At 41.7% G+C, this 23,349-nt stretch overlaps 1 protein-coding gene across 8 annotated transcripts in view; it reads left to right on the top strand.

The window, feature by feature from the left end:
- Nucleotides 1–3,171: 3,171 nt before the first annotated feature.
- The window catches only part of LOC106590186 (dnaJ homolog subfamily C member 13), a 45,408-nt gene continuing 25,230 nt past the window's right edge, over nucleotides 3,172–23,349 (top strand). For 5 of the 8 annotated variants that reach the window (XR_001325015.3, XM_014180914.3, XM_014180911.3 and 2 more), the window contains exons 1-4: nucleotides 5,873–6,889; nucleotides 8,126–8,206; nucleotides 19,219–19,294; nucleotides 19,554–19,703. Coding sequence is in view for 7 of the 8 variants with exons in the window: in XM_014180914.3 (XP_014036389.3) it covers nucleotides 6,555–6,889; nucleotides 8,126–8,206; nucleotides 19,219–19,294; nucleotides 19,554–19,703 (642 nt within the window). In the remaining variant the exon portion in view is untranslated. Of the gene's footprint in view, nucleotides 3,375–3,644; nucleotides 3,761–5,872; nucleotides 6,890–8,125; nucleotides 8,207–19,218; nucleotides 19,295–19,553; nucleotides 19,704–23,349 lie in introns of those variants that run through there. The other 3 variants (XM_014180916.3, XM_045710972.2, XM_014180915.3) reach the window with 3 other exon arrangements.

Here is a 23,349-nt window from a genome sequence, read left to right as displayed (position 1 = left end):
CCTGTAGATATCAATGTAAGGTTTGTTTTGCAGGATCGTAGGGAAGCCAAATGCTCCCTTTTCCTCTTGTGTCTATCTATAATTCAATTTAGCTAATAAGCAGCACATGGTTGGTAGGCCCTTGAATCAGATGCTCCATAACGTGACCACTCCGTGTCCCTGTCCCACTCTCAACATCACTCTGCCACTCAGTCACAGAGGCCAAGATGTTTCCCATCTACATTCAAGCGCGGTGAGTTCTTACACTTTATGCCAGGCAAGGACCCAGGTGTCACTAAAATCAATAGTCTCGGTTTGTGGAACTGGCTGGCAGGACACTCCTACATTGTGTTGTATTGTTTAGAGAACAACATCTAGAGAGCTACAGATCAACTGTACGCTGATTGGGTGCAGTCAGTTCACTGTCTGAGTCACATGAGACAGAAATATCCCAACATTTCTAGAAACGTTGTTAGTTTCGATTTTGTTTGACAAGGCTATTGGTGACTGTGACCTACGAGCTGAGGTCAAAACCAGACAAATGTAATTTTATTGTTACATTCAACTTAGCTTCTTTTGTTTTATTTGATCTACTCTGGGAAGGGGGAGTGCACATTTGTTGAGAATGTTCTTGTGATGCGCCATATCTAAGTCAAATGTGGTCTCTACCAAAGTGCACTGTAGTGGGTGTTTGGTAGCCTAGCGGTTAAGACCCATGGGGCAAGTAACTGAAAGATTGCTGGTTCGAATCCCCGAGCTGACTAGGTGAAAAATCGATTGATGTGCCCTTGAGCAAGGCACTTAGCCCTAGTTGCTCTGCATAAGAGTGTTTTCTAAATAGAATAGGGAGGTGGTGGAAGGTTCAACTACTTCATGAAATATTTGTATGACATTTTGAGATAATAGATACAGTTGCATCTTAAATAGCCTACTCATTTGCATTCGGTGGTGGAAAAGTACCCAATTGTCATACTTGAGGAAAAGTAAAGATACCTTAATAGAAAATGACACAAGTGAAAGTCACCCAGTAAAATTCTACTTGAGTAAAAGTTTAAAAGTATTTGGTTTTAAATATACTTAAGTATCAAAAGTAAATGTAATTGCTAAAATATACTTAAGTATCAAAAGTAAAAGTATAAATAATTTCACATTTCTTATGTTAAGCAAACCAGACCGCACCATTTTCTTATTTCTTTCTTCATTTACGGATAGCCAGGGGCACACTCCAACACTCAGACATAATTTACAAACGAAACGTGTGTTTAGTGGGTTCGCCAGATCAGAGGCAGTATGGATGACCAGGGATGTTTTCTTAATAAGTGTGTGAATTGGACCCTTTTTCTGTCCTACTAAGCATTCAAAATGTAACGAGTACTTTTGGGTGTCAGGGAAAATGTGTGGAGTAAAAGTACATTATTTTGTTTAGGAATGTATGAAGTAAAAGTTGTAAAAAATATAAATAGTAAAGTGCAGATACCACCAAAAAACTAATTAAGTAGTACTTTCAAGTATTTTTTACTTAATACTTTACACCACTGTTTGCAAGTAGAAGCCATCAACCCTAACCTATAGGTTATGTCAGGTGAAAATAGACATGTCACTGCCGTTCCCTGCTTTCTGCAGAAAGGTCAGGATGTTGTCTATAGTGGGCGCTACTACTCTCTGAAGTAACGGAATGTTACAGTTCCATGAATGTTCACTGTAGTGGGCCAGACTTCATCATTTTGCACCAGTTCAAAGTTTACATAACTCTTTTTCAGAAGAGAACAAAAACAAAACAACTATAAAGCTGCCTTTATTTGCACTAAAGTATATAGTTTAATTCTATCTCTAATCATGTATTATTTATTTGCCTATTTTGTGTTGTGTTCCCTTTCAGAAATTACAAAAACAATCTTTGCCTGAATGTATACTGATCCTCCTCATAAGTTGTGAGGTAACTATGACAGGGAGTGAATGTATCGAAATGTACATATGTTAATAATAATTATGTAATTGTAATTAATGTGTAGATAACCTCTGGTCTGGTGGGAAGAGACAGAGGAAGAGGCGAAGCCAGAGGAATAACTGGGCTTCTCCAGCAGGTAGCGTTTTTTTGTTTTGTTTTTGCTCATCAAGCGAGGAGTTTTGTATGGAGGTCAATGAGAGTGTCAAATTTGGTTAGCAAAACATTTTATGGGTTATTTGCAACGTGTGGGTTATTTGATCGAATAGACGTTTCGTAATGCTTAGGTTGTTACGACGGTACTGCAATAAGTAGAACACGTGACATCCCGGCAACTTTGAGAAGAAAAAAATAACACTTTATATCGGAAATTGTGCCTGTTGTTCACACGCATATCTGTCCTCTCATTGGCTAGAATGGTCCCACCTGATCTTGCCTCGTCCCGACTGCCTTCCATTTAGAGCGGCTACTTGAGCATCTGGTCAATATAATGAATAATCTGTGGTAGAGAACAACATTTATGCAGCTGTTTATTTTGGAAGGCATCTTTCTTGTCCCATTTTATATTCCTCTGCTAATTCTCTGGGTTCACTGATTATTGGCTGATCTAAGGGCATTTATGCATTTGTTGCTCACAATACCCAAGACTGAGTCTCTTTGATATGATACTGATCATAGATCTGCGCTTATAGGCAACTTCTTCTTAGACCCATAGACATGAACTTTTAAGCTTAGAACGCTTTTGGACAAATTTCATATTCACAAATGTACATTTACAAACAAAACACCACATTTCATTACCTTGGAAAAAGAAATTGAACTATATTTTAAGACAATTAAATACTCTGTCAACAAAAAAGCTGTTAGAATTATAAATGTGTGCATGTACCTTAAGGGTTTCCGAGTGGCGCAGCGATCTAAGGCACTGCATCGCAGCGCTAGAGGCGTCACTACAGATCCTGGTTCGATCCCGGGCTGTGATCGGGAGTCCCATAGCGCGGCGCACAATTGGCCCAGCGTCGTCCGGGTTAGGGGAGGGTTTGGCCGGAGTAGGCCGTCATTGTAAATAAGAATTTGTTCTTAACTGACTTGCCTAGTTAAATAAAAAAAATAAGGTCCTTGTGTAATATCCTTTATATATACTTGTGTTCCCCATTTATTTTTTTGTATTGATTTGTTGTTAATAATAAAAATACAAATAAAGAAATCAGGCACAGAACGCACTACTTCCTGACAAACCAATCAGACACTCATGACCGACAGATTTCGCGCGTGCGCTTTCCGCACTTTCGGCTATCAGGAATATGGCAGCGTCCTGAGCCCCGAGTGAAGATAGCGCAATTAAGCAGCTACAGCATCGGATTGGGAAAACAGAAACACAACAGCCTCGCACATTGGAGGGTGGGGGTTCAGGGTCGGAAAATAATCGCATCTGGTAGCGAACATACAGGTAATTTCATCTGCGACTGCCACAATGCACAACTCCTTTCCTTCATTTTTGAGCTCCATAGACAGAGCCCTTGCTAAGCTAGCTAGCTAGGCTTACCTAGCTAACAAGGCAGCTTGCTAGCTTCCCCCCTTTGCGAAAAAAACACATGCAGTTAAAGTGTGTTGATAATCAAATAAAACACTGACACTTCTAGGCTTCTCTTAATGTCATGATATTTACAATGTTCATCACGGGAATGGCCATTTCGACTCTCGTCTTTACTCGGTCTAGAGACTCCTCCCAACTTGGCCCGCTCGAGCTGCACTTGAATGTGGCCCTACTAGCCGCTAGCTTGCTACCCAAGCAGAGCCAGATCCACAGCGGCAGCCAAACTGGGTGTGATCAAAGTGAGTCGGCAGTTATTTTCTAGAATTGTAGAAACCCGTATATACATTATTTCATTGTGTCTGCGAAAGCATATACCTAGTTAGTTTTTCTAACGGAAGTTACTTGTCAACCTATAGAGGGGTTTTCGAAGGGCATTGTTTTTGGTCATGACCCTGTTTGATATGTACTGTGAAATACATTTTCAAGTTTTATTAGTCGTATGTACAGGACACATGGTATACACCGACCAACGAAATGCTTACCTGAAAGACATTTTGCAATCATACTGTGAATTTGAAAGCAGCATCTACATTCTCAGGCTGACTGTATTGTGGTTGGTTGTCATGCATTCAATAGGATTTCTTGTGCTCCTACAGCTACATGAAATAATTTCACTTTATTTATGGAAAGCAATTCCAGGAACAGTGCTCATTATTCTGCTGTGTTATTAGTATGTGTAGGTGATTTTACTTCCTAAGTTAGTGGTGGTAACAAATGTGGGGACTAATATCTGTCGATCAAATTTGTTGTAGACCGAATGAAGGTAATCTAGGCAACTCATCCACCCATTACCCGAGATTGAAGTTTTGGAAGTAGCCTTATTATTGATTTTTACCAGCACCATCAGTCCTCAATCAGACACATAATAAGACTAATGTCCACTACAAAGGCTGAGATCCATAAGGCCTAGGGGGGCAATTCCACGGTAACAGAATGATGCTGAGACTAAGATTCTTCACTTTAAAATGTATGTCAAACAAAAACCAATCATTGCAAAGTTAAACAAACCGTACAACTCTATGCACAAGGACCACTTTTAACAATTTCCACAAACTGTCATTCGGTTACCAAACTTTGCATCTGCATTGTTCTAAATCTGTTTTTCTAAAATGTTCAGTGGATGTTGTTAAAAGTAGTCCTTGTGCATAGAGTTGTATGCTTTGTTTAACCTTCAATGTTTTTTGTTTTTAGACATGCATTTTAATGTGAGAACTCTGCATCATTCTGATACCATGGAATTGCCCTCGTCATTGATTGCATGGACGCTATATAATGATAAAAAGATCACAAGACCCCTTTCCCTAAAGTTATCAGTTGCAGCAAAATTACCAACTTATAACATTTAAAGAACCCTAGTGGAAATGTTGAGGCACAGAATTATCAAACCTCAAGTGTGTAAAGCCAGGCATTTCTTCCTCAGTAGCAGAGGGCTATTATATTAGCTGTCACTAACCAGGTTTCCATCCAACCTTTTTGTACAAGTAAAGTACATTTTGGATAAAATAATGTCACGACAGGCTTGTTGGAAACAGAAACATTTCCAAATGTCGACAAAACAAAATATGCTAGACAAAGGATATTTTTGTGTCGGTAAAATTAATCATGTGCGAAATGGCAGGGGAAACACTTTTATTAGCAAATATTGATATAATAACCGTCATATCGAAGTAAATTGATATTGCATGACTCCAATATTGTGAACACCAATATTGTGGACCCCAGGAAGAGTAGCTGCTGCTTTTGCAAAAGCTAATGGGGATTCTAATAAAATAAAACATATTGTGTGGTCCTCCCACTACGACTCGGGGAAAGCATGCAGTTTATTAGGCTACAGATTATGATAAACTTCACAGGGTGGTGAAAGTGCTGTGCACGGTAATGAGCTTGATGCTGCCAATCAATATCGAGGGTCTTTTCTGGTGACATGATCGATGGTTGGCTGCCGTTTGACAAATACAAATGATCTCGCTGTTTTGTCCATAATAATCTCATGTAGGTAGCCTACCTGCGAGCTGTTTGCTAGAGCACACGTGCCAAGACCAGAGTGGGCACATTCGCTATATAACGCAATTTTGTTTTTGACAAAACCATCAGAAACCCATAACTCTTTTATTTTTATTCGACTCATGGGAATTTAACCTCAAGTAATTTTTCTATGCACTACATCATCACACACACCGTTTTATCCACAGCAACAAAAGTTGCCGTGAACACATCTCTGGTGTGAAAATGCGCACATTTTTTTTAATGCCAATTTCAGAATATTTGCATGAAAGTCTGTGTGGTGTTAAACCGGGCTCCTGGCGTGATAACTGTTCCTTTCAGACAAGTACAATTCAAAGATGTAAGATTTGACTCTTTTTATTCCCATTACTATTACATAATTCTGTGTTAACTGCAACTGCCACAGGTATCTTAATCTTGTGCAGAACTTCAATGGTTTAGTGTTGTTGCGCAGTCACATGAGAGCAGGTTACACAGTCACCCAATGTTCAGAGAGGCTCTGCGTAGTCAGCACTGTTCACTCACTGCTTGGAAACCATACGCTGCCTCACAGGTCGTGTAAACCCCCCCCCCTACTGTGAGGTGTCCGTACAATCCTTTTGCAGCTCTGTCTTGTTAAGTGTGTGTATACCATCCATTGGCAAGCTAAGGAACAATTTTCTTCAGAGCCAAAAGTCAACTACTTTTCTCTATAGTTCTTCCTGGTCCGAGGTGGCTTATAACTCTGCAGAAATTGAGCCACAGGAAGAGCTGGGTAGGGCCATCACATGGCCACAATCCTGGAATCTGGGCGTTCTCTTAATACCCCTCATCACGGTAACAGAATTAAACTGCATGGCCTTTGAGTTGAGAGGAGTGCAGGTCACGTGGTCACATCGATGCCCATCGCTATTATAAAATTCCATCCGTCTGGGCTGGATTAAATTCATTAGGTGGAAGGGTTTGATGCATAAATCATGTGCTCTGATTCAGAATTGTTTCTTTTAGTTTAGATGGCTCTAGCACTGCTTCTCTTTCAGAGGAAGATTGATGACTAACTTTAGGATTAGTCAGCTAGCTCCTGTCTGGTTTGCTATAGGCTGTGTCAGTGGTGAGTCAAGAGGGAAGAACACCCATCATATACGTTGCCTAGGAAGTTTGTATGATAGAGTTCTCCGTGATTTAATCCTTCCATTAAAGAAGGGTTCGACTCGTCTCTTGGGGGGGACACTGGTCTTTCATAAGGACTTATTTTGCTGCCCCTTGCTGCAGGCCGACATGGAGAGGAAGGAAAAGAGAAGTCCGTTATTTCCAGGAGGATCTGAGCAGAGTGCTGACAAAGGTTCCCCCTGTGACACTGACAGTGCAGTGGCCAGCAGAGAGAGGTTACTACTGCTCTCTGGGCACGATTTACTACTAGTCTACTACTACTGTCTCACTGTACTGTTTGTCTGTCTGTTAGTTACTGCTAGTTTTTATCCAGTGACTTTTTCTGTGATTTCGTGTGACTGTAGTTACATTCTAAATAGGCCTAGGTCTAGTATTCTCAACACAAACACTGAAAATATGGAAACCTCTGTTTGCCGTCTCAGTATGACACATGGCCAATGTTTCTCTTTCTAAGGGAATCTTCTGCTACGAGTCCAGTTTAGTGTATATAAATATGGAGTTTTTATTTAGGGTAAATCACAAGAGATTTTACAGAAATGATGTCTGGGAAAAAAACAGTCCCCTCAGGTTTCATTGTTTTGGCATGATCAATACATTCTCTTGGTATGCTATGCTGAGCTGACCGGCTCAAAGGCTACGTTTTATTTTTTGCAATGTTGACCACTTGCATGCCGTTTCCGTCCCATTTTGCTGTGTTGGCACTATTTCCCCAATGCCTGTAAGTAGGCTATGCCTCATTTTCCACGGAGTGTCTGTGAAAATTTGCACACAGAGGCTTTCAACGAAGAGGGGAAGAGAGATGAATGTAAATTGTATGTGAAAGTTGAGGACAGCCACAGTGACTCTGACTCTAATAGTTGCTGTCAGTCGGAGTATCACGTCTCTCTGTTGTGTCGATTCCACTCTAATTTGCTGTTCAACACTGTTTATTCCGTGTTTAGCACCACAGAGTTTGCCAGTGACAAGACAGGACTCTCCCAGCCTGCACAGGATTTTTGTCAACAAGGATTTTCACACGAGGTGTAGAATGTGATCCGCCGGTGTGAAGTGTGTGCGGCAGGTTTTTTGGACAGTTTGTGACATAATGTGCAGTAATGGAAGTATTTTAAGCTCAGGGTGGGTTCTGCCTGTGACTTCTCAATAGAACTAAGCATCTGCTTATCCAAATGCCTCCACTCCACTCCCAACTCACGTGACTACTTCAAGATAGCAGTATGAGGGGAATCCATCCCTCTCATTGACCTGTGCTCTTCACGCGTAATTGAATTAGCAAACCGTAGGCCTAATTTATATGCTTGCTGCCATTCACTCAAATGAAAGTTGCCTGGCGTCCAATTCCACTGCTCTGACCTGTATGTACTCAATGAAGCGACACTAAAGCGAGACTGTTAAAAGCCCATTTCATCATCCCTTTGTCTGTCTTACCCTGACCTTGTTCTCTTGTGATGCAGGTCTTGCCAGAAGATGAATGTCATCAAAGACAACAGAGACCTGGCCTGTTTCTACACCACCAAACACTCCTGGAGGGGAAAGTAAGAGCCACCTCATATTCTAATGTTCCTTTCCCTGAAAGACCTCCCATTGATACTGATAACATTCGTTCAACCAATGAAATCCTTTCTCTCTCCTTGGGGCTGGTTTGCTAGGCTGAGTTGGGTAATTAGTTTTCTTAATGTTCAGGTCACGGTCAACTAGGTAATGTCAGGTCCGGTATATTCCCTTCTACTCTTCATCGTTCTCTACTGTTCCACACGGGTCCTAGTTGTAGGCCTAGCAATCACGCAGCAGGACAGACACACTGTCAACACCAGAACAAAGGGAAAGCACTGAAATCCCTGACTCGGTGTTTCCATTGTGTGTGCGTTTCCTTCAATGGGTGACAAGGTGTACACAAATCACTAGTGTCAGATTCTCGCTAACCCGAATACATGTCTCTGAAATCCCAATAACCTAGATGGCGCAGGTTAGACTGCACTCGTGATCTATGACATAAGGTCATTAGTACAGCTGAATGGTAACAACCATGAGATCATGAATCAATGGGATCTAGGTCTATAAACTTTGGAAAGGAATGAGCAAATGTTACTAAACAAACTGGTCCCATCCCTTTTCTCTGGAAGGCCTCAACAGAGGTGAGACATTGAGCAGTAGACAACAACAGGACCACATTACTGATACCTGCTTCCTAAAATAGCTTTGTCCCATTAAGGCAGCCATTGACTGTGGTAACTTTTAGCAGTAGTGCTAGAGTGCGGATTAGCAACGGGCAGGGTTGAGGGCTTCATAATATATCATCTTCCACACATCCTGTGTGCGTGTGGACACTGTGAACTGGACAGTCAGTGAGTGAGGCCAGGGCTTTGACTGGGAGGTCAAGAGAGAAGGGTTTTGTGTATTACATAATGTTGTTGCTCCTCTTTGCTCCCTGTGGCGCATAAGGCTGAAGTTAGGTCCTTTGCGGCTTTCTCAGCTTCACCCCACGACATTTTTGTTTGTTTGTATAGCCTACAGTGGCCTATTTGCTGTGGCTTTATGGTACGCAGCCACGGTACCAGAATGCAAAGCCGGGCATCTCTACGGTGAACACGGAACATCTGCCAGGGGGCCAACCTTAATTACGATCAACCTTGATTAGCCTGCACTCTTTACTGAAAGTCCCAGCGTGAGCAGCACTTTTGTCCTTTTAATTGGAACCTCCTCGGTCCTGAAGTACAGTAGAGAGCAGGTTCAGTTTGAGGAAGAAGCTAGCTACAAGCCTCAGTAGAAAAGGTTCACCACCGATTACACGGCTTCAAAGGGCTTTTTCTGATGTGTGTGTAGTAGTATTTTCCTCTCCCACGGCTGTGTCCCTTCTGTAGTCTTAGTCCTTTTAAATCCTGTGACTCTTGGCATCTTAAGGCTGTATTAGACTTGGCCCCGGCGTGGCAAACAGGCTGCTCAATGTTGTGGCCACACAAAGGACCTCTCTCAGAGCCATCGCTGCCTGGATCGTCAAGAATCTCCGCTCCCCTGCTGCCATGACGAATCTGCTCTGAGCCGAGCGCGAAGGATTCACTCTACACACACAGACCACATCGGTTACATTTAGGCTACAGTTTACACACACTACTTACACAACACACGGCTGCCAAAACCAGTTTACCAGGAAACTGGTTTTGGCAGCCATGTGATTTGTGTAAGAAGTGTGTTTGGTCAGTGGCGATTTCTGAAGGCCTCAGGTTCAGTTTTTTTTCTTCATTGGATTGTTCATACCTTGAAAGTTCAAGCCAAGGTTATGAGGACAAGTGCTTGCCAAGATATGTGTTGAAGTTGTTCTAGGCTCATGCTTACCTAATGGGATCTTAATGAGGATCTATGGGAGTGTGGTAGTTAGCTAGCTAGTGTCCAAGCACTAGTCTACCACTTAGTTTAGCGTCACTTAGCCTAGCTTCACTTAGCTTAGCTTAACCGCAAGTGAAGGAGTGAAGGCGCCATTACTCGGTAATCTGATTGACTGACTGCTTCTTTTGTCATCTTCTGACTAAATCAAGGCTCAGACTACAGAGCTCATCCTTTATGATAAAGTAAAATGGAGGCTTCTGTCCAAGGAGGGCTTTTGTTAAAATGTCAACGTGAAGTACCTTCAGAAAGTATTCATACCCCTATACCTATTCCACATTTTTTTGGTCTTACAGCCTGAATTCAATGTTAATTAAATGGATTGTTTTTATCCAATATTGCATTTAAATAAGTATTCACACCCCTGAGTCATACTTTGTAGAAGCACCGTTGGCAGCGATTACAGCTGTGAGTCTTTCTGGGTAAGTCTCTAAGAGCTTTCCACACCTGGAATGTGCAACATTTGTCCAATATTCGTTTAAAAATGTTTCAAGCTCTGTCAAATTGGTTGTTGATCATTGCTAAACAACCCTTTTCAGGTAGATTTAAGTCAAAACGTTAACTCAACCACTCAGGAACATCCACTGTCTTCTTGGTAAGCAACTCCAGTGTAGATTTGTTTGTTTATTATCCTGCTGAAATAGGAATTCATATCCCAGTGTCTGGTAAAAGCAAACTGAACCAGGTTTTCCTATAGGATTTTGCCTGTGCTTAGCTCCATTCCATTTATTTTTTTTATTCTGAAAAACCTGAAGTCCTTAACGATTACAAGCATACCCATAACATGATGCAGCCACCACTATGCTGGAAAATATAAAATATTAAAGTACTACTTAAGTTGTTTTTGGGGGTATCTGTACTTTACTATTTATATTTCAGAGAACTTGTACTTTTACATCACTACATTTCTAAAGAAAATAATGTACTTTTTACTTTATACATGTCCCTTGACTTCCAAAAGTACCCATTACATTGGAATGCTTAGCAGGACAGGAAAATGGTCCAATTCACGCGTCCCTGGTCATCCCAACTGCCTTTGATCTGGCGGACTCACTAAACTCATGCTTAGTTTGTAAATGATGTCTAAGTGTTGGAGTGTGCCCCTGGCTATCCGTCAAAAAATAATAATAATAACTGGGCCATAATATTTGCTTAATATAAGGAATTTCAAATGATTTATACTTTTACTTTTGATACTTGCGTATATTTAATGCTGAATACTTTTAGACTTTTACTCAAGTAGTATTTTATTGGGTAACTTTCACTTCTATTAAGGTATCTTTACTTTTACTCAAGTATGACAATTGGGTACTTTTTCACCACTGGTCAAATGGGAAAGAATTCCTCAACAAAACCATGTGTCCATGCAAGTAATTTGTTTATTGGCCAAAAAAGCTCATCTATGATTCTCATGAAGCATCACTTGTGTGTCCCAATCTTCATTTTACTTTTGTTTTGGTCTACCAACAACATGCGGGAGGAAGAGCGGCTATTGCGCTGTTAACTGCAACGTGACTGGGCTATATTCCGTGGCCTGTAGCCCCAGCTTCTCCTAATCTGTACCGGGTCTCATAAATGTGCTGCTATACTCACAGAATGTTTCAGAGATATAAAGTTAGGCATTTCATCAAATGTTCGCACTGAAATGACCAATAATACTGTGCGACTCTGGTTCTTTTCATCTGTTTGGTCTGGACTGCATTCTCACCTGCAGCGAACTGCACCATGGTCCAAATTGAATCGGACCGAGACCAACCTTTAAGAGCGAGCCATGGTGCCTATTTTAATTTTTGTGTGCTACGAATAGTGTTCACACTAGTCCAAATGAACCCAACCAAGAGGGTAAACGCATCAAGTTGTTCAACATTTTTGGGCTAAGACAGATTTCCATGCACATGGACGTCTCTTTCAGTTTGTGCAGATGTCTGTTTAAACGGCTACTGGATTTTCCTAGCATTAGCATGTTGGCTAAATGTTTGGCGTGTTGCACATAGCAACATTCCTAATGATTTGGATTCAGTTAGGATAGTTTTTACCATTTAGAGATGTGGGGTTTGTGTGAGCTGCGAAAGAGACGTGATTGTACCAAGGTTTCCAGCAGACACAGGAAGTTGCTTAAAGTGATGCGTTATTCTGAAATCTGAGGCCGGGAAAGGAAAGCAATGCAAAACCCCAAAGTTTGCACAGAGTGGAGGAGGGATGGCTTTAACACGCATAGATGACTGAAGAAGTGGTCAGTTAAGTTATGCCTAGTTCATTTCTCACAGGTTTTTATGCTCTGTCAGTGAGGTTGAGGCCTGTACTATGCACTCTGCTGCATCTTGTGCTTTCTCTCATATAAACTCCCATTATTGGAGGGGAAAAACCGTAATCTCTATTACATCCTGGTAACATAATCCACCATAACCACCCCCTGCCTGCCTTCCTCTGTCCCAGGCAACAGTGAGGAATTGTAAAGGAGGGAAGCGACATGGATTCAGTCAATGGAAAGGCTCTTTCAGTGTGTGTTTGTACACAACAGTATGCGTGCGTGTATGTGCACTTGTGTGTACGTCATGTACCAAAGCCTGGCTGACTGTAGACAATTGATTTTTCAGCTGGAGTCAATAGCTCAGTACCAAAGTGCTTATCACTGCCTTGCTTTGCATTAGGCCTCAGTGCAACTCTATAAGCTGTGTGCAACACAACAGCAGACTGCTGTGTTTTTATATACACCGTGTACTTTACCCTCTGTGGCAGACAGTCCCGTCAGGTGAGAGTGATTCCTGGCTAAAGTCTCACTCGGGTTAATAGGCATACTGCATACTTTACTGTAGTTATCTATTGATGGAAATAAATCTTGGCCTTGGAATTCATCTCTTGTTCAGAATACCTTCTGGGTTTAGCTGTGGTACGGCTTTCGAGGAAATCTAGCCGGTTGGACTGAGTTTCAGTGGAAGACCTTCAAACTGCAAACGGGGGGGAAGATCTAGCCTTTACCTCCATCTCCAGTAATAATGAATAGTTTATCTATCTAGCCTATTGAGTTGTAGCACTGCCAATTAAATGTTCCACTGCTTCCAATAACACTCGTATGAACTTTGATCGCAGTGCCTTTATGATGATATAAAGCACTCTGAAGTCATGGCGGGAGAGACTGAACGATGACTGTTGTTGTGAGGAGCTGTATACGGTTCCTGCCCTGTACATGACACAATCTCTGACCCATGTAAATATGCTATGTGGAGTTTTCTGACCATGTGACCTGCTCAGGAAAACAACTGAGCCCCTAGTTAAAGCTTTTAACCTGGGCCCAGAATAAGCAAACAACCCTAGCCTTGGCTACATCAGTACCTGTCCTGGGCTGTTCCAAACTTAGTGTGCTGGTGAGTGGCTGTCTGCCTGGAGGGTATGACTAATTAAACAGTCTTGTGAGGAGGTCGGGCCCAGCCACTGAGCAGCAAGGTCAAAGGGTCTGTGTAGGAGGGTGCCTTTCAGGGGCCCTGCACTTAGAGCTGGGAGGGTGGAGTTGGGTAGGATGAAAGGAAAACGATGTGCTTGATGATGATGATAGAGGAGGAGAGGGAGCTCAGTTCTGCTACTGGGATGCAGAGACTGTAGAATCCACCAAAACCTTGACTCTGATTACTCTCAATCTACCTCTGGATTTCTATACTGATATCTGGGCACACTCAGGCATGAATAAAAGGCCTTTCTACCAGTTTTATCCACTTTGTTTCTCTTTACCTAGTGAAGCTGTGTGTGCGCACAGGGCTCAACGTCAGAATGTTTTGTGTTGAGGACAACAACAGTGATTAGGAAGTGCTGAAAGTGCTCCTTTCAGCTCACACAGACTCCCGTCAGCTATTGAAGAGAGGCAACTCTGTGTGAATTCAAGGTCTACACGCATGACAGTCTTCTCCTGAAAATACGCCTATGCCTAAATGTGTATAGGTAGAGATTGTAAAACGACCATAAAGCCTCATAATGAGTAGTTGATGTAGGGTCGACGTGATTGTTGAGCAAGGAAGTTTGCATGATTGTCGTCATAAGGCCGGTTCACCCTTCCTGTGTTGGGTCGGTCAGTCAGCTTCCACTGAATCTTTTTCCTCACTCATTCAGCACATTTAACAGCATTAGCGTGACCACAGCATGGTTAGCAGTATGTTGGAAGATGGCCAGAAATAATCCCATCCATTCACTATGTCCAATTGAACAACCCAGGAAATAAGTCATTTGGGGGTTAGCTTAACATCTGAGCCTCACATCTGCCTGGATTAGTTTTATAGTTCAGAGGTGGATCGGGGTGCAGCTTAGCGGAAACTCTAAAGCCGGTCTGAGGTAGCTAGGGTGGGGGTGGAGGGGTAAATGGCAATTGTGATTATTGATTGCATTTTTCATTCACATCGGTGAAGACTTTTGTTTTAACCATGTCTCATGGAACTATCAAGTTAAGGTAGATTATGACTAACTAGGTTTCCCCTTTCATCTGTGATTTAGCTAGCCAGCTAGCTAGCGATTAACATTAGCAGATAACACATTTTGTAGGCACAGACCGCATGCTAACTAGCGTTTTACAGAGAATAAAATACACAAACGTATAGTAAAAAAAAAATGGATTTGGCAGCAAAGTGGAAAGCAGAATGGTTTTCTCCATCTTGTTTAGAGAGATGTTGCTACTTGACAGCACGTTGACTGCATGCAAGTGCCATTCGCGGAGTGGTCAAGCCTCGAAGAACAGCAAAAAATCACAATTATAAACTGGGTGGTTCGAGCTCTGAATGCTGATTGGCTGAAAGCATGGTATATCAGACCATATACCACTGGTATGACAACCATTCATTTTTACTGCTCTAATTACATTGGTAAACAGTTTATAATAGCAATAAGGTACCTCAGGTTTGTGGTAAATTGTCAATATACCACGACTAAGGGCTGTATCCAGGAACAGCCCTTAGCTGTGCTATGTTGGCCATATACAACACCACCTCTGCCTCATTGCTTAATTAACGAACAGAGTGAACTATAAAAACGGACGTTACAAGCGACCTGGTGGAATGTTAAAATATCACAACCTCGTTAAGATTTGGATTCAATTAATTGTATAGCCCTACCACACATACACTTACAGTGAGTGTATAAACATTAGGAACATCTGTGCTTTCCATGACATGGACTGACCAGGTGAAAGCTATGATCCATTATTGATGTCACTTGTTAAATTCACCACAATCAGTGTAGATGAAGGGGAGGAGACCGGTTATAGAAGCATTTTTAAGCCTTGAGACAATCGAGACACGGATTGTGTATGTGTGCCATTCAGACGGTGAAGGGGCAAGACTAAATATTTAAGTGCCTTTGAACGGGGTATGGTCGTAACAGGGTTTCCTTTAGAAAAATGTGCCGCCGGACATTAGACCGGCAGCATTTTAGATTTTGAGATATGTACCGAATCCATATGCATTGGGTGTGTAACCTGATTAGGGCGTCCACCTACAGTGCTCAGAATGACAAATGTGATTTAGGTGATTGTAATTCATATTAACAAAATATTCAAGTCGACGATGCAACGATGTTCGGTCCTTCTTACCGAATTCTGATGTTCACTTTGAAGATGTTAGAATAACTGTCCAACAAGACAAGTAACGAACAGCAAAATCACTAGCCTATGTCAATCTACTATCACCCATAGTAGAAAAGTTGACCTGTTCTATTGGTCAGCTTGTTGAGAAAGAAATGGCCTGTTCCAAACAGACTCTGGGACACTTGTGGGACAATAGATCCCAAATTCATACAACCAGTAGGCATAGGCTACATAAAATAAACTTTGAAAAGCAATGATTCTGATGCAACAGATCAGAACATTTAGCTTAAAATGTTGATAAACTATTTCTTCACATTAGGCGTAGCAGTAGGATAAGAGTAAATGTTCGTTCCATAATGCAATTAGCGGGTAAACACTTGTCAAAAGGGCACTGCACATGGGAGCAGTTTCATGTGACAGATGAAAATAGCCATTAGAAAGAGGGGAGATCTAATATGCAACAACTAGCATGGGTTGCTAATATGACTAGGATTGTGCCTTTGGGTACTGGACAATGAAAGAAAGTTGATATATAAAATAATTGCCTCCACGGATATGGTATGATTTTGGCTCGGCTACTCTGAAGCAGGGTAAAACATGCCTCATAATATGTAGTAAAACATTCAGGTTTCAAACAATTAAGTACATGTTTTCTAAATGCATACTGCCCCCAGCTCATTGCGAGGTGGTGTTGTGACGCACTGATGAAGCCTGTCTTCCGTTGCCTATGTATTTGCTGTTTGAGATGCGATAGCAGCCGCTCTCGTGCTGTCTGACAGAAGCCTCTGTATCTGTATGCAGTGCGTGAGTGATAAATAAGATGCATAACAAATATACTGTACATGCGCCAATTTAATTCCCCCAAATTATGCAAATTAACATATAGACCGATAAGCATGATCAGTCAAATGTATGTATATCGACTGGTATTTCCATCAATGAAAGGCTAAAAAGCATTATTTCGCAATGGGATTTCTTCTTCTCCAGGCTTTTAAATTTTTTTTATCGGCCAAAAGTCGTCTATTACCGGCTAACGGAAACCCTGGGTAGTAGGTGCCAGGCGCACCGGTCTGTGTGTCAAACAAGTTTCCCCGTGTGTATTAAGAATGGTCCATCACCCAAAGGACATCCAGCCAACTTCAACTGTGGGAAACATTGGAGTCAACATGGGCCAGCATCCCTGTGGAATGCTTTCAACGCCTTGTAGAGTCCATGCCTTGACGAATTGAGGCTCTTCTGAGGGCAAAAGGGGGTGCAACTCAATATTAGGAAGATGTTCCTAATGTTTTTTACACTCAGTTTATAAACAGTCAGCTTTACAGTGGATGCTCTTTTCGACTCCCTCTGAATGTGGTCGGTCACATTTCTCATAGATCTCGGAGCACACTTCCCTGGGCTTATACAATAACTCAACCACCATCTCCCTCAGTGTCAGCTACTACTTGGTTTATGTATGTATGTATGTATGTATGTATGTATGTATTAGGAATGCAACGGTACAGTGGGCCCACGGTTTGGTATGTATCACGGTTTGTGGGTAACGGTACGGTTTTGGTATCTTTATATTTAAGAAAAAAATAAAAACACATCATCCTTTAAACAATGAACTCTTTATTTTGCCTATAGACAACAACAACAAAAAAACGTTCCATTCAGAAAAATGGCAGCATGACTTGAGTAGACCTGGTTTCTGTCTCTGTATGAAATCAAGGGGGGGAAAAAACATAAATTAAGTGCTTAGCTTTGACAACCTATCAGTGGAGAGAGCTAGATAGTGTGTCTGTGTCAATTCGGTTTCAATTTCTCTCCGTGATGTTTCAGAGTTTGGGCATTACTTTGCTGCTGAAATGTGTGCGGGAGGGGACGTTGTAACGCGGTTAATTTTCTTTCATCGGGTGACGAAATCACGAGTCAGTAACCACCGAATAGGGCGGCAAATCTTTGGCTATGTTTTTCTGAGTTTGTCGCAAATTGCTGTTGGAAGGCAGCAGCGAGAGATTGTTGTGTTTTCGCTAACGAGTTGACTCTCCTTGCGCCACCTGCAAGTTATACGGCCTGGTAATGGTGATGTAAATGACACATCGTGTTGGAAGTGTTTCCACTCGAGTAGCCGACATTGGCAAAGCAATGCTTGCGGACTGTACTTTGTTTGTGTATGGTCTTCTTACCCTCGTCATCGTATTGAACGCTGAATTCAAAATGTTCCCACACAGCTGATTTGAAAGAGGTCGGTGCCTCTTCAAATTTGCTTCTCTCTGTCTCGCTAGCGCTCGCCATTGTCACATTGGAGCTGAGATAATATTTGTTTTTAGTTTCCCCTCTCTTCATGGGGCCCCTTTAAGGGAGGTTTCCTACTGAGATGTCATTGCAAATCGTCCATTAGTTGTTCTAAGGGGGAGGGGGTTGCGGCCTCTACATTTTGAGACATTGCTGTGGAGTAAAGTTTGTCAGCCCTCACAAGCTGCGCGTCTGGTTCTGTGGGTCTGAATGTACAGCGTGCGTGTAGTCTGCAGGGCAATAAGGACGTTTTGGAAATGATAGGAAAATGACAGGCATACCGTAATTCCGCGGTTCAAGTGTGCGTATTGAACCGTGGGGGCGTACCGAAGCATCCCTAGACTATGGATGGATGGTTATTCAGTTCCAGTGACAAAACACTATCAGTTTTTCAGAGCTCCACTCATCCGTATTGGTACAGAATAAACGTCTGCCTCTGAAAATAGCACCATATTCCCTTCATCGTGCATAGGGCTCTGGTCAAAAGTAGTGCACTAGGGAATAGGGTGCCATTTTGGATATACACAAGTTCCCTGGTCCATTGGTTTCACTCTGTCCAGTGTCAATCTCCCCAGACATAATAGGTCTTTATTTCTGCCATGGCTATTTCCAGCTCAGGAGGTATTTTGTGAAGCATTGACTAACGGGGAACAATGTTAGCATCATTTTATCAATGCTAATGGAATTCACAAGCCAAGCCAATGCTAAGCTAACCTCTGTCACTTCAGAAATACCACCACTTAGGCTACAGCAAGGGCAATCATGTCCACCACCTCCCTCACTGCAGTTATCCACAGTCCACTCCACACTGATTGTTTGCATCCCAAATGGCACCGTATTACCTAGGGCTGGCACAATTACCGTGTAATTGTGCAACTGACGATTATGGATGAACATCGTCATGAAAATAAAATAACTGTCATAACTGTAAAAAAAAGTGTATTTATTTATTATTAGTTTTGTGTGGTGCTGACTGCAGACAGGAAGGCCTGACAAAGGTGTGGATGAGTCAGTTTCCGCGGTAACATTGACTCTTTACAACCACTTTGGTTGCCTTGAGTTCATTTTGGCAGAACAATAAGTCATCTAAAGGGTCATGACTGTTACAGCCCTGCTATTACCTATATACACTCTACCTTTGACCAGGGCCTATAGGTCTCTGCCTCTGGTCAAACGTAATACACTATGTAGGGAATTGGGTGCCATTATTAGGTGCAGACATTGTTTCGGCTGTTAAGCTACCTCCTGTGTCTTGGAGGTCCTTGTGTAACAAATGTTGTGTAAGTAGGTATCGGGCTTACTGAGCTCCCCTCTTCTATGTTTCAGGTACAAACGAGTCTTCTCCGTGGGCACTCATGGCATTACCACGTACAACCCCACCACGCTCGAAGTCACAAACCAGGTCAGGGGACTCCTCTTTAATCCCGTCATGTTTTCTCTGTCTGAGTCATGTGACATTCTCCATGTGATGAGTACCATTTATGTGATGACTGTCAACATATTTTTTCTTCTGTTTAGTCCTAAATATCCCAGTGGTTTTGTTCAGCATATCCCCTGTCACCAAGTTGATGAAAATCTACGAACTGTCGTTTTCACTGTTATGGAATGTGACTTGTTGACATGTTGGTCTCTCTGTCTCAACTCTCTGTGGTGCCCTGTAGTGGCCGTACGGGGACATCTGTGGCATCACCCCGGTGGGAAAGGGCCAGGGCACCGAGTTCAACCTCACATTCCGCAAGGGCAGTGGCAAGAAGTCAGAAACGCTCAAGTTCTCCACAGAGCACCGGACAGAGCTGCTCACAGAGGCACTGGTGAGAGAACAACACCATTGGTTTTGGAAGAATATACTTTAGAAATACCTGAGGAGCTTGGTTCAACTGCCTTACCTCATCACAACACAAATATAAGCTTTTTTTTGTCGATTGTTTGTAAACCATAGAATTTGAAGAAAAACATTGTATAACTTAAAAAACATGGCTCAAGCTAGCATTTTGATCTCATAAGTGGTCAGTCCATAGCTCCATCCGTCTATACGTTTGAGTGGTTACATTTCTTAAGCCCCACCTCCTCAGCTGTTTCCCCCAAAAAGTGCTGAGATGACTGCTTAGTAGTTGTTTGAATCCCAGATTGCCCTTTTTAATATGTTGTACTGGGAATCACTCACCTCCTCCCCCCACCAGAACCCATGTGTAGCATCAGCCATTATTTTTTTCATGAGAACGCTCAACACATTAGCAACAGTGGCCGACTGTTGGCCGCTTCAGAAACACCATCGCATACAATAAAAGTAGGGCTGTCAAATGATACAAATAATTAATGGCATTACTTAATTGCGATTAATCATAAATCAAATTTGGCCCTGAAGAAAATATTGGTCCATTTTTTTTTTTTAAAGCGGTGCATTGAGTTACAGGCATACTATTCTTTGACTGTAAGGGACGGAAAACGCTTATCTACATCAAAATGTTTTGGTAGCATGTTCTAAATGATTGTGAGTATAGGAATAAATAACTGGTGCTATGGATACAAAGAGCTTTTAAACTTGTCCAACAATGTTATGAAAACGATGTAACCATCTGTACTATTCAGATAACTACACACACAGGCCTACACTCCCTCTCTCCCACACCCGATGTCTTTTACTCCCACTCTCACATATACACACAGTCATACACACGCCACTCTTGCATATGCAGCCCATCTTTGAAGCATCTCTTTGAGTAGCCTATTCCATTTCAATTCTTCCTGTGCCATTCTGATATGTGCATAGCCTAGTCAGTGGAAACATTACTTTGGGGTAGCTACCATGGAGCCATGGTTAGGGCATTGGGCCAGTAACCGAAAGGTTGCTGGATCGAATCCCCGTGCTGACAAGGTCAAATAATAAAATCTGTCCTTCTGCCCCTGAACTGTTCCCCGATAGTAAATTATAATTTGTTCTAAACTCACTTGCCTATTTGAATGAAAAAGCACGAATCCTGGGCAGAAAGAAAAAACATAGCTCTGGTAATATTGGGCATAACTTTTGCATGATTTTGGCTAGAGGCACACTGTCACTCACAATGAGTGTGTTTTGTGTTCTGGGCTTAAAAGGGTCCGTGCGGAAACGCGTGTACTTAACTAGAGCCGATGTCCACCCCGCTGCCTCAAATCTAATTAGCATAATAAAACAATCTGTCCAAGCCAGAGATCTGTTTTTTTGTATGGTCTGCATCTCAATCTGCTGTTTGACGGTCTTCTGCAGTGGAAGGTGAGTGTGTTTGCAGTGTTTGTCAGACCAGGAGATTTCCAGAAAATTGGTCTTAAGAAAACGTCTATAGCGTCTGAACGGTTTTGACTCCTCTCCTCTACAGACTCACGAAAACAATGTTTGACGTTTTACCCTTCGACCACACACACACACACACACACACACACACACACACACACACACACACACACACACACACAAGCGCCACGGGCCTCATCTGAAGTCGATACTGACAACTTCTGTCTGTGGAGTCCGAAAGCTTGGGCTACAATCAATCAATCGATCAAATGTATTTCTAAAGCCCTTTTTACATCAACAGATGTCACAACGTGCTGTACAGTAGTTTACATTTTTTTTATGTGGAAATATATATGGAAGTAGTTTTGTGCCCCCCCCAAAACAGGGGTTAAATATGGTTGCAAAATATTTTTATTTTCTGATCTTTATTATATCTCTGACACTTCAAAATAAACGTATTTTTGATACATGGAAAAACATGTTTTAAAAAATGTATGAATCTGTTATTCAATGCTTTTCTATGGGCTAATAGCAGTAAGGCCAAATTCAGTGTTTCATCCCCCAAGAAAGTATATATTATTTTATACTTAAAGTGGTTCTAAAATTTCTAAATCAAATGGCTAAATAATCCTTGGTGTATGACCATCTTAAAACAATTCCATATCTTGTCTTAAAGAATCCCCCCTAGACTCTAGAGGGTTAAAATGTTCCGTGCGGTGAAGAAATGGAGGCGTGATTAACTGCAACTTTTTTTTGCAGATTAACATGTCATGCGTTATTAACACTAAGTTTACTGCCCTAATTAAAAGCAATGAAATTGTCAAGGTGTGCCCGCTCTCTCTCTCACACACACACACACACACACACACACACACACACACACACATCTAAATTGCAGTGGCGGCAAAAAATACATTTTCTGCAAAAACGCTCATTGTCTAAAAATGTAGCAAAAAATTCTAGCGCTTGCAAGTTACAGGTCCCTTGTTACAGCCGGTTCTCACACCAAGCAGAAAACAAAATGTGTTGATGACATGAAATTGGTATTCTGAGGAGGTGTAAGAGATTCTCTTTTTAATGAGTCTGGTATTTCCCATAAGACTCAAGTTTCTCTTTCTAGTGAGTATATGCAAATTAGACCGGCATATTCTTCTCAACCTTTATTTTGACATGGAGTCATGCTGAGACGAAGGTCTCTTTTATAGATGAACCCTGTAATTACAAAACTGTACACATCAGTACAATATGAAAAGCAGAACAGAGATACAAAACAGTCATAGAAAACGAACACATTCATTATTAAAATGCTCCTCAATCGGCCGTCTGAAATGCCCTAGAGGCACCAAAAAAACGAATCTTATTTAAATACCTCGGTAGAGACCGAAGGTATGTTTGACCGGGTATGTTAAGTTGTACAGTGCCTTCAGAAAGTATTCATACCCCTTGATTTATTCCGGATATTGTTGTTGTTACAGCCTGAATTAAAAATGGATTAAATATTGTTTTTTTTCTCACCCATCTACACACAGTACCCCATAATGACAGAGTGAAAATGTTTTACATAAGAATTGACACCACTGAGTCAATACATGTCAGAATCACTTTTGATAGGGATTACAGCTGTGAGTCTTTCTGGGTATGTCTCTAAGAACTTTGCACACCTGGATTGTACAATATTGACCCATTTATTCTTTTCAAACTTCTTCAAGTCCTGTCAAATTGGTTGTTGATCATTGCTAGACAACTTTCACGTTTTTCCATAGATTTTCAAGCAGATTTTAAGTCAAAACTGTAACTCGGCCACTCAGGAATGTTCTCTGTTTTGGTAAGCAACTCCAGTGTAGATTTCATCTTGTGTTTTAGATTATTGTCCTGCTGAAAGGTGAATTCATCTCCCAGTGTCTGGTGGAAAGCAGACTGAACCAGGTTTTCCTCTAGAATTTTACCTGTGCTTAGCTCCATTCTGTTTCCCAGTCCTTAACGATTACAAGTTACCCAAACATGATGCAGCCACCACGATGCTTAAAAATATGGAGAGTGGTACTACTCAGTATTGGATTGGATTTGCCCCAAACATAACACTTTGTTTTCAGGACAAAAAGTGAATTGCTTTGCCACATTTTTTTGCAATATTACTTTAGTGCCTTGTTGCAAACGGGATTCATGTTGTAGAATATTTTAATTCTGTA

This window comes from Salmo salar, chromosome 29 (genome assembly GCF_965601325.2).
Source record: "Salmo salar chromosome 29, fSalSal1, whole genome shotgun sequence".
Lineage (NCBI taxonomy): Eukaryota > Metazoa > Chordata > Actinopteri > Salmoniformes > Salmonidae > Salmo > Salmo salar.
Note: the sequence above shows the minus strand (reverse complement) of the source record. Positions and strands in the feature narration are given on the sequence as shown.